The sequence below is a fragment of the Ahaetulla prasina genome, chromosome 9 (genome assembly GCF_028640845.1).
Source record: "Ahaetulla prasina isolate Xishuangbanna chromosome 9, ASM2864084v1, whole genome shotgun sequence".
Classification (NCBI taxonomy): Eukaryota; Metazoa; Chordata; class Lepidosauria; order Squamata; family Colubridae; genus Ahaetulla; species Ahaetulla prasina.
Genome location: NC_080547.1, coordinates 2,751,735 through 2,763,784, shown reverse-complemented (window position 1 = coordinate 2,763,784; position 12,050 = coordinate 2,751,735). Strand labels below are relative to the sequence as shown.

General features: G+C 43.9%; 1 protein-coding gene across 4 annotated transcripts in view; it reads right to left on the bottom strand.

Moving 5' to 3' along the window:
- ENTPD4 (ectonucleoside triphosphate diphosphohydrolase 4) overlaps positions 1–12,050 on the bottom strand; it is a 32,161-nt gene that overhangs the window by 8,023 nt on the left and 12,088 nt on the right. For all 4 annotated transcript variants that reach the window (XM_058194349.1, XM_058194351.1, XM_058194350.1 and 1 more), the window contains 5 exons: positions 9,553–9,707; positions 6,589–6,755; positions 3,565–3,889; positions 3,028–3,113; positions 1,631–1,792 (listed from right to left, as the gene is read on the bottom strand). In XM_058194349.1, the coding sequence (XP_058050332.1) occupies positions 1,631–1,792; positions 3,028–3,113; positions 3,565–3,889; positions 6,589–6,755; positions 9,553–9,707 (895 nt within the window). The remainder of the gene's footprint in view (positions 1–1,630; positions 1,793–3,027; positions 3,114–3,564; positions 3,890–6,588; positions 6,756–9,552; positions 9,708–12,050) is intronic.

The window sequence follows — 12,050 nt, the reverse complement described above, 5'->3', positions numbered from 1 at the left end:
TTTTGAAAAGATCCATTTTAACCAGCTGCTGGAATGCTTTCACGAGAGGAGCTAACCCAGCCTTCCACAGGAAGGTTGCAGAAGGAAACAGAAGCCATCACCCCAAAAATTCTGTTTTTGTGTTCCGGTCTCCCTCGCCACACAAAAGCAGGGGGACACTTTTCTGGGACCTACACGCCGGGCAGATTGATTGCAATGTGAGAAGTTAGCCCTGAAGATACCTGGGGGCTCAGGTCATTTAGGCTTTATTGGTTAAAGCCAACACATTGAATTATACCCAGAATCTCATTGGAAGCCAATTTTCATTTGGGCAAGAATTATCCTGCACAAAAGGTCTATTAGATGGGGAGGCTGGCACCCCAGGGCCTGATGAAACCTGAATTCCAGTGTCTAGGGCAGGGCTGTCAAACCCGCGGCAGATGCGTCACGTGCTGGCCACGCCCACTCCCATTTTAGCGAAGGGCAGCGAAAGCCGCAATACGTCAGGTGACAACAATGTGGCGCCCTGTTCTAGGGCAAGAGGAATTTCATCCTCGCTTAGCAGCTTGTTACGTGAGAAGGGGAAAAAAGTGTACCCCAAAAAGTAAGAAAGAGGCAGTTCCAACACATTAATCATCATCATATAATCCACTGTTCCAAATGATTCTTCCAGGCACTTGGCAGAAAAAGGATGGGCCGTCCCTGTCGTAGAATTTACAGAAGAAATTTCTGCTCCAAGCAGGCGAGTGTGTTTCTGTGACACCAACAGCTGTGGAAACCAATTCCTGTCCTCCTATTTGCATGGCCAGCAATCAAGAGCCAAAGAGTGTGTATCTACAGGTCCCAAGAGGACAACGGCAAGAATGAAAACAACAGAAGAGAATATTTGTAGCTTAGGGTTGAATTGTGGCATCCATGGTGCATGATGACGTTCCCTAGTATGGTAATGAAATGTCTGGAAGAAGAAAAGCGAGCGCAGGGAGCACCACCAAGCAGGGAGCACCGCAGCAAAAATTGTGTCGGGCAAACTGAGATGGACAGCCAGAATTTTCTGCTTACGGAGCCACAGCCTCCATCCACATTTACTGATCAACAGTGCATTGGTTCTACATTAAGCTTGGAAAGCAAAACAAATGCAAAACTTTCTGGAGACTGTGATTAAAGCTTGGGTATGTATGTGTGTAGGGACGTGGTGGCTTAGTGGGTTAAGACGCTGAGCTTGTCGATCGAAAGGTCGGCAGTTCAGCGGTTCGAATCCCTAGTGCCACAGGGGTGAGCTCCCGTTACTTGTCCCAGCTTCTGCCAACCTAGCAGTTCAAAAGCACGTAAAAAATACAAGTAGAAAAATAGGGACCACCTTTGGTGGGAAGGGAACAGCGTTCCGTGCGCCTTTGGTGTTGAGTCATGCCGGCCACATGACCACAGAGAAGTCTTCGGACAGCTCTGGCTCTTTGGCTTTAAAACGGAGATGAGCACCGCCCCCTAGAGTCAGCAACAACTAGCACGTATGTGCGAGGGGAACCTTTACCTTTATGTATCTGTGTGTGTGTGTTTGTGTGTGTGTGTGTGTGTGAGAGAGAGAGAGAGAGAGAGAGAGAGCAAGCTGCCTTTGAATTTCACAAGTAACGTGGCAACGCCTCAAAAGGTGTACCTCAAAGGTAAAAAACGGGTCCGATAAAGGATGGCCCCCAACGTCCACTGCACCTCTTTATCGTATACTTGAAGTGCTGTTTTTAAGCTGTTGTAGTTCACAGGAAAACCGAAGCCATTGTGAAATACCTCGTACATCCAGGCTGACTTAAAGCACTGATACCTGCAAGGAATAAAACAGAAGTGACACGTCCATATGGGGTTGTTATTTAGACAGGAACTGAGCTAAACGGCACAATCCAAAAGAAGAATGAGCTAAATTCCACCAGTCTTAAGCACTTAATTGCGCATTCAAGATCCCAGCTGTTGTTACCGGGATTTACACACACATGCTCTGGATTCTGTCCAGAATAATTAAGATGCCTCCTTAGAAGGGCTAATTAAGCTGTGCGATGACAAAGAGATAGCCCTCCTGGGGCGGGGGAGAGGGGGGCTTGTACGTTAATGAAAAGGAATGAAAGGTGTGGGGTGAAAATTTAGAAGTCCTTCTCATGCAACTTGCTGCAAACAAGGGACTTTCAGGGGTTGGCTTTCAGGGAGGGGAACTTTTCAGCAGAGTTAGCACAGGCAGTTTTTCTGAATGATTTTCATGATTTATGATTAATAACAGCCAATCTGTGGGTAGGCAGGATATGTGCATGTATCATCAAAACACCACTGTCTTCCAGAGATGGAAGATAATTCGCTTCCTATTCATCACTTATTTTCTATAGAGTGGGAAAGGAAGCCACCTGGTGACCAAAAAGAGGCAGCTGTACCAAAAGGAAAAATACATATATATTCTGTATGCCATCCCTCCCGCCTTTCTCTGTCGTCTCTGTCTCTCTCTAACTTCCTTCACTTTATGTTAGGCTTATATTGTGAAAAAACCTTGCAGAAAGCAAAATTGCAAAAAGAAAGAAAGAAAGAAAGAAAGAAAGAAAGGAAGGAAGGAAGGAAGGAAGGAAGGAAGGAAGGAAGGAAGAAAGAAAGAAAGAAAGAAAGAAAGAAAGAAAGAAAGAAAGAAAGAAAGAAAGAAAGAAAGAGACTGGGGCTTTGGGAGAAAGATGTCTTGGTGTGTTTCTAGATTTGGTTGCAAATTTGTACAATAGTGACTTCTTTTTAGATAAAGCAAAATCTTGGGATAAAAACAATTAATATTGAATTGTGTAAATCAACTTCACAAAGCGTGAGAAGTCAGTCTCTGCCAATTCCGAAATACACCCCAACATTAAACTTATAGCATCTTTACATTCTCCTTACGAGTGCTCCAACAGCTGAGAGATTTATTTTTTAAAAAATATATATATGTCAAAGTATTGTCTTCCTTGAAACAATTACTTAAGGAATTCAGTTTGGGGTCTCTCTCTGGCAAGGATTGTTCGACCACATGTAGCACCGAAGAATGTGGATGCTTACTTCACTCGATGGAGATCTGCATGGGAGGCATACAGGCCACGATCGAATCTTTCCCGTAGAACAGACCACTTCGTGGCACAATATTCCTGAAGGGAAAAAAAATATGGAAATAAATATACACACATTATTTATATAAATGCACATACAAGATGTTTCTGAAGTAATAATGCAGTCACACAAAACTGACCACTTACCACCCAGTTATTCTGGTTTCCTTTTTATTATCGTTAATTCTTACACATAGTTATTATCTTAAGGATTTATTTCCTGATTTATTGACAAAATTTTGGCTGCCCTGTTATTTCTGGTATAACATATATAACAAAGAGTATTTTAGAATCAATATTATCCTGTGAGAGATTTACAATCTAAAATTCTGACATTACAGAATGTGTTAATTTAGGGATTTTATTGTGCGGTATATTTCTATGCGATCTCTAGCCTGAGCTGGAGAAAATCAGGTTAGATTTCCTAATGGCGCTGAAGTGACTCCTAATTTCTCAGCCAAACCTCCGAGTGGGATATGTCCGGCCTTACATTTGCAGCTTTGAGGAACTGAGCAGCGTTGTAATCTCCTCCCATCCGCAAGACATCCTCGGTACAGTAATAGAACTCCGAAAACCCGTAGAATTCGCTATTCTCGAAATGGATGGGTGGCTGATAAATGCCATTCAGGGACGTTTGCGTTTCGTTGGTCTTGTTCATGAAAGGCTGAATGAGATCGCGACACAAGTGGAAATCTCCGGTCCCTCGAAGGTACAGGGTCTGCCCGTTCTGCTGGACTTCGTCCTCAGCGTCTAAGGGCAGGCAAGGGTCTAAGTAGGGGGTCTCAGAGGTCAGACCGATCTGTTTACCAAGAAGCCTGTGAGCAGAATGGACCAAAGGACAATCAACGGAACAGCCAAAGGGAACTAGATCTCAATTAGAAATATGGACCCCGATTCTTCTGCCCTGTCCAAAGTATTCTTTGGTGAGGAGGGAGGGGAATAGGGGAGCATAACCATCTAGCCCAGTGATGGCTAACCTTTTTGCCATTGCGTGCCAGGAGCGGGGTGTGTGTGTGTGTGTTACATGCGCACGTGCCCACCCCCACAATTCTATGTGCCCCGCCCTCATGTACTTCCGGTGAAGTTGGCAAACAGGCAGTTTTCGGTCTCTGGCAGGGTTGGGAAGGCCATTTTCTCCCTCCCCAGACTCCTAGAGAGGCTCTGGAGCCTGGGGACAGCAAACAATGAGCCTTCCGGTCCCACTGGAAGTTGGCAAATGGGCCATTTCCGGCCTCCAAAGGGCCTCCAGGGGTGGGTGGGGAGGGCCGTTTTCACCCTCCCCAGATTCCTAGAAAGGCTCTAGAGCCTGGTGAGAGAGAAAAACAGGTCTTCCCCATTCCCCGAGGCCCTCTGGAGGCAGGAAACATCCTGTTTCCCTACTTCTGGTGCACCCAGAAGGCCCGAAAATTAGCTGGCTGGCGCACACATGCTGAACACGTGTGTCCACCAATATGGCTATGTGTGCTACCTGTGACACGCGTGCCATAGGTTCGCCATCACGGATCTATCCCAAATCACTGTTATAGGGTCAGAATAACTAGACTCCCGTGGGCAGAGTTCAAGCTAACTACTTTATTATGTTCTTCCTATAATACAGGAATCTCCTCAGAGTGGCTGCCTTCTCTTGGGAGCAAACAAGTCTCCAAGGAACTTGGATGATGGCAGTGGTAAGTCTTAATCCTTTCGCAGTTGTGCAGTGACTCAAGTTCTGTACTTCAGACCTCCTCCCTGCCAGGCTGGGTTTTTCCCGCCATCAATTATATTTGGGGAAGCACCAAGCCATGGATTATTTCTTGTTTGAACAAGCCAAGCTGATCTGACTCAGCCATAACTCTAAGCCGCACAGAATGATGTGTAAAGGGGCTAGTAGCTACCGTCCTCCAAACCAAGGAACCTGCCTGATGACAGGAGACCCAAAGATCTGTGGATCTGACACCATCGACTATCAATTCCTACTTCTGGCTGGTTTTTTTCCCCCCAGCTGAACTACGGCCTTTCATATAAAAAACTTCCCTGCCCCCAATTTAACTCTTACGTTCTGGCAAATAGCAAAGAGTTTTATTTTATTTGGCCTGGTAATTTACTTAGTCAGAATGAAGATGACCGTGCTATGTTTGATACAGGTTTTTTTTATTCTACTTGTTGTGGCCCGCCAGTGGCCAGTGGAGCTGGCAGCAGATTCGGGAAGTGAGGCGGCTGGGGAGGAACATGGGCCAGTCCTGGAGTCTGGGGAAGGCTCTGATGAGGGTTCTGCATCGGAGGCAGAGATGGGGCCAGGGCCAGATGCCAATTATCAGCTGCCTTCAGAGTCAGACATCAGTGAGGCAGACGAACAGCTGGAGCCTGTTCCCAGTGTGCGCATGCGTAGAGTTGCCAGACGAAGGGAACAGCTAAAGAACAAGGGTTGACTTGGGAGTAAGGCCACAGGTGGAGGATGAATGGCCCCTCCCAGAGGGAATAAAAGACGAGGGAAAGGGGAGTGGAGTTTGCGGGAGACAATTAGTTTGCTTACCGTATATACTCGAGTATAAGCCGAGTTTTTCAGCACATTTTTTGTGCTGAAAAACGTCCCCTCGGCTTATACTCGGGTCTATACGGCTTATACTCAAGTTTTTTTTTTAAGCCCTCGCTTATACTCGAGTATATACGGCTTATACTCGAGTTTTTTTTCTTTTTCACATTTTACGGACTGAAGCCCTGCCGGTGCAGTGAGAGGGCGGGCGGGGAGCCGCCAGCCTTCTCAGCTGAGGGAGGAGGGTTTCAACCGGTAGGTGCCTCATTTCCCACCCTCGGCTTATACTCGAGTCCCCAGTTTACCCCAGTTTTTGGGGTAAAATTGGGGACCTCGGCTTATACTCGGATCGGCTTATATTCGAGTATATACGGTAATTGGTTCGTGACTCCTTGTCAAGTTTTGAAGATATTGGCCTGGCAGCTCCCTAAGCCAGATAAGGTCTGTGACTGTAAATTCACCCTTGAAAGACTTTGCTGGATATGAATGGGAAGAATTCACAGTAACTTAATAAAAAGGGATTTTCTGTCGGGACAAGGAGCCTGCTTCATGCTCTTGGGAAGCTTAGCTCAGAACCCTACTCTACACCTTGCTGTTGCAATGTCATTTGACAAAAGATTTCAAATTCTGAAAATCCAAGGATCTAGTTGGTAGAAATGTGGCACAGAAACATCTTTCAAAACAAACACATCTGGACCTTTGTTGTAAACACTGAATTATTTTCATACATACGATCTGGGGTTGGCCATTACAGAAAACCAGCTGTTAAATTAAATCAATTGTGTAAACAGACTTTTTTCCTTCTGCAGTTGACATGACAACTAATCGTATTAACTCATGTAGCCTCAAGTCACTATTAGTCACCCTTAGTTTATACTGCATTTTAAGACCGGAAATCTAATATTCCATTTTTTTTTTTGACATGTGCCTGTTTCAGAGATTTTATGCTAAGCGTGTCACGAAAGCTATAATTTGGAAGTAAATTCACTACAGTACCCGCACCTGTTTCTCAATACTGTGTTGGTGAATATGTTGTCTGCGTATCTCTGTCGAGCGGCGTTACCGCCAAAGCCCAGAAAAGTTGCCACGTAGACGCGATACACATGTTCATTCTGGTGAGCGTCACATCCCAAGTTAAATTCCGCCAGTAGGTTCTTGGCCACCTCCTCCTGCCGGCCACCAAAGAAAAGAGATCGAGAGAGGCAGAGTTTGGCTCTGTTGTTTTCATCCCCCAGGTTTTGGTCAGTCAAGACCACTTCCAGCTCCGTGGGGCTTCAAAACCATCTCGGCAACAGGTGTTTACAGTAAACACCTGAACAGTAAGCCAAGTATGGTCATCGAGATGTTCTCGGGTACAACTTTCCAACAGCTCCAGCCATCATAAGCTTAATACAAAGGGATACACCTGTAAATGTATCCCTTTCTGGTCCTGCACAATGGAAACAACACCAGTATCCAAGTATTTGTCAACTACAGGGACAGCTATGCATATGCCCATATAGACTGTGTTAGCAAATATTACACCTTTCCTTCCTCTACAGTAATTTTTAATAATGATGCATTCTCAAAAGTGGTTTGCCATTGCCTGCCTCCTAGGGCTGAGCGAGAGGGATTATATCACTCAGCTGGCTTCATTCCGTAAAGCGGGATTAGAACTCTCAGTCTTCTGGTCATTGGCCCAAAGTCTCCCAGCTGGCTTAATGCCTAAAGCAAGACTAGAACTCATAGTCTCCTAGTTTCTAGGCTGAAACCTTAATCACCACTGAAATATTCTTGGCGCACTTATCCTGGCGCCAAGACAAGCTTCAATTTGGATCCCAAAAAACAGAAAGGGAAAAAGCAGAGGTTTTCGCCAGCCAGAGATTTTGGATAAAATCTTAAAAATGAACAGTATATAATGTGCAAAATCTGTAAATTTCTCTTGCTTTCTGTCACAGATCAGGTATACTCTACAGCAGGGGTCTCCAACCTTGGCAACTTTAAAGACTTGTGGACTTCAACTTCCAGAGTTCTGGAAGCTGAAGTCCACAAGTCTTAAAGATGTCAAGGTTGGAGACCCCTCTTCTACAGAGATGTGTAACCCTAAAGCCCTATATAGCTGTAACACTAAACTGTGGTTTTGTTTCTAAACACAGGTTAGATGTTTCTGAATACATAAACCATAGTTAGGAAATGAATCCACTGTTCATAGTGGTTAAAAGTTTGACTGATCACGTTCAAAGCATGTTTTCTGAGAGCAGGACTTTTCTGAGCCCCTATATTCAGGGTTTCTTCTATATCTAAGTTTTCAGCCAGAGTTAAAGAAACACACCATGCTTAATGTTATAATTACAACGAAGCATGATGTCTGTATTCATTTTCAAAAAGCCCACAGTGGTGCAGAAAGCACAAGTAATGTAGAAAAGGAAGCCTGGAGCAACAATAGGTTAGAAAAATCTGCTGTACTAAAAAAAAGAATAATTCTGGTTTTTATTTTTCCTCTTGTAAAAGCTACTCAGAACGGGAATAAAATAAAATAAAAGTGTGCTTGGAATGCATTACCTGACTCTGTGGTCTCTTCTCATAACCCCAAAAGCTTTAGCCAAAAACTATCTACTGTTGACCTCACCCCATTCCTAAGAGGACTATAAGGGGCGTGCATAAGCGCACAAACGTGCCTACCGTTCCTGTCCTATTGTTTCTTCTCCTATATACATATATATGCTTATACTTCCTTGTTTCTCCTCATATATATGTTTATATATTATATAATCTTTTTGTGTGATGCTTGTGTATATTGTTATGACAAAATTAAATAAATAAAAATAAATAAATAAACTCCCACCCTGTACTGTACTTTTGACTATTTGACCATGATTCATTCAATAAGATACAACGGTTGGAGCTACACATCCAACTAAGCCAACACCAAACGAACCTTGTTATGGCTAAGTATGATGAGTGAATCCAATGTTTCTTTTTTATCTCCAAAGGCTGTAGGTCAGGATTTTCCTTGTACTGAGTGCTATACAGTCACTCAGGTATACCATACGAATAACAGTTCCTATTAATATTTTCCCCGACAATATTTAAATTTAGAATAATGATTTTAAAAAGGCATTCCGTGACCATTAAGAAATCGCATCCGATAGTAACCGCAAGCGAGGTTAACAGTGCATACCGTATTTTTTGGAGTATAAAACGCACCATTTCCCCCCCACAAAAGAGGGTGAAAATCTAGGTGCGTCTTATACTCCGAATGTAGCCCCACGCAGCTTCTCAAACGGAGGTTTCAGAGGCTGAAAGAAGCTTCAGAAAAGAAGCCCCCAAACAGAGCTTCAGAAAAAAGCCCCCAAACAGAGCTTCAGAAAAAAAGCCCCCAAACAGAGCTTCAGAAAAAAAGCCCCAAGCAGAGCTTCAGAGACTTTTTTTCTGAAGCTGTTTCAGAGGCTTTCAGAGGCAGAAAATGTTTTTTTCTGAAACTGAGTTTCAGAGGCAGAAAAAAAAGCCAAAAAAAAAAAGCAAGGCACAGAGCTCGCAACCAAGGAACTTGTTGCTAAAATTCACCTCTGGGAACAGCTGATTGGGGGTATTCTGGGAGGCCGATCTACCTGCCAATCAGCTTTTTTCTTATTTTCCTCCCCAAAAACTAAGGCATGTCTTATACTCCGAAAAATACAGTAATTTTTTTTATGTACAGTATGAAAAAAAAAACCCGATAATTTCAACAGCAAAATTCATCCAGGTAAAGCTGCGCATCGTAAGCAACACACATTTCTAGCACACTGACTTGATGAAATGGAAAAATAACGTTGTATGGATTGCTTAGCTGATGGGACACAGAAGTTCAGCTCCTTCTCTTCATGCGGGGTGAAACTGCTCGCACACCGTAGGGCAGAGGACTCACACCGTGCAAAAGAAAACGAATCAATGGATATGGGTTAAAATGCAGGAAAACAAAAGAAGGAAAGTTGTACAGATAATAACCTGCTGTGAAGAGGCAAAGCTTACAGTTTTAGGGACTTCATACGCTATTTGAGTTGAAACACCACCCATGTCAAGTATACCCACAGTCCTCTTCCGGACAACTTCCTCTTTGCTTTCGCTGTCGGGGACGTGCACTTCTACTACCGCCTCGTCCTCTGGAAGACAAGACGGGAAGAGGCACTGCTGAAAACGGGGCATCGTTTCAATTTTTTGTATTATTGCACAGGGGGTCCTCGACGTACGACCTCGATCGAGCCCCGGATGTCTGTTGCTAAGTGAGACATTGGCTAAGTGGATGATGGCCTTTCTGGCCACCGTTGTTAAGTGAATCTCCGCAGTGGTTCAGTCCGTAAACGTAGTTGTTAAGTGGGTCTGGCTTCCCCATTGACTTGGCTGGGGAGAAGGTCGTACAAGGGGGATCGCGTGACCCTGGGACGCTGCAACCGTCATATATATATGATATATATATGATATATATGATATATATATGATATATATATATATATATATATATATATATATATATATATAGGTCTTTGGCTATTCGGGTTTTCTCCCGCGTAAAATTGGAAGTGTCTTGGCGACGTTTCGACGAAGTCTCATTCGTCATCTTCAGGCTTCAGCTTCGTGCTTCTGGGAGCAATGTGTGATTGCAGCTGTTTCTTCCTTTTTAACTGCTAGTGGGGGTTTGAACTGATTGGGTGGGAGCTTGGCTGTGCTCTGATTGGATGGGTTTTTTTTTGTGCTCTGATTGGCTGGAGGTGTGTCCTGTTTGGGTGAGGGCTTGGTTGTGCTCAGATTAGTCTGAGTTGCAGGGGCATTTGAGCTGGTGAGCTGCATTGCTGTTGTTTGGCTTCATGTTTGTGGTCGTGCTACATCTTCATAGTGGGTGTCTGTCTGCTGTATGTATGGATTGGAGGGGTTTGAAATGGCTAATGTTGCAGCTGCGGTCTGGCTTCTGGTCCTTGGTCGTGCTTCCTGATCAGTGTGGGTTTGGGTCTGCTTTCTGGGTGGATGTGTGGTGGTGGCGTATGGGTGGAAAACAGCCAGAAGCGGAGGCTGCTCTCTACATGGGGCTTCCCTTGAAGAGCACCAGGAGGCTCCAGCTAGTCCAGAATGCGGCCGCGCGGGTGATAGAGGGAGCACTGCGTTGCTCCCATATAACACCTATCCTGCGCAGCCTGCACTGGCTGCCGGTAGCCTTCCGGGTGCAATTCAAGGTGTTGGTTACCACCTTTAAAGCGCTCCATGGCTTAGGACCGGGGTATTTACGAGACCGCCTTCTGCCACCGATTGCCTCCCAACGACCTGTGCGCTCCCACAGAGCGGGCCTCCTCAGGGTGCCATCGACCAAACAATGTAGGTTGGCGGCCCCCAGGGGGAGGGCCTTCTCTGTGGCAGCACCGGCCCTATGGAACGAGCTACCTCCGGGGTTACGCCAACTCCTCGACCTCTGGGCCTTCAAACGTGAACTGAAGACCTTATTATTTCACTGAGCAGGACTAGCCTAAGAAATATGTTAGCGAAATTTTAAACGGGTTTTAAATCGGTCCCTGATGTTTTAGTGATTCGGCCATTAAATATTTGATTTTAATTGTTTTTACATATTGTTATTTATTATATTTATATTTGTATTGGTGTGTGTATTTTAATATGGCTGTAAACCGCCCTGAGTCCTTCGAGAGATGGTGCGGTATAGAAATGTAATTATAAATAAATAAAAATAAATAAATTTTCCAGTGTTGTAACTTCAAGTGGTCACTAAGCAAACTGTTGTAAGTCAAAGGCTACCTGTAATTGTTTTGATTCTTGATTCGTTTGCTAGCCAGAGTCCCTTGTTGCACACAGGTTAAATCAACCAACAAATAAATATACTCTTCTCAATATCTAAATTCTTGCTGGGCCTAGCAACAGTCAAGGAAGCAACAGGATCTCGACAATGTCGGCCTAATATTTAGAGGCCAGAAAATATATAACTTGCCCAAGAAGAGTCTTTCCTAGTGTAGAAAGTCTTAAAGGGATGTGATGTTGGGACATCGCAGAGAAACTTTCTGAGCAGTGCACGAGAAAATGCTGTCAATATAAAAAAGAAGCTAAACTCTCATGCGAGAAATTAAGGTCTGAGATTTGTTTATGCTAATCATATTAATATTTTTAATAATGCAATAATATTCTTAGTAATATTAAGAAAAATACTTCCCAAATAAATAGGCTCAAAAGAATAACACAGTGCTGGGAAAGTTGCAATAAAAAGCAACCAGAGTAATCTAAAATCCATAGGAGGATGCATATCTTTATTTGCAACAACAAAAATTATATAAAAGAGAATGACGATTGTTGAGTTCCCAGAATTCTTCTGATTGTATGTATGTATGTATGTATGTTTTTTATTTGTATTCCCATCATGCCTAGAGGTGATATTATGGATATTTCAGGTTGATTTGGAACTGATTTGAGAGATAGTCACTAAGAGAAATATTTTCTGTACAAGTCTTGAT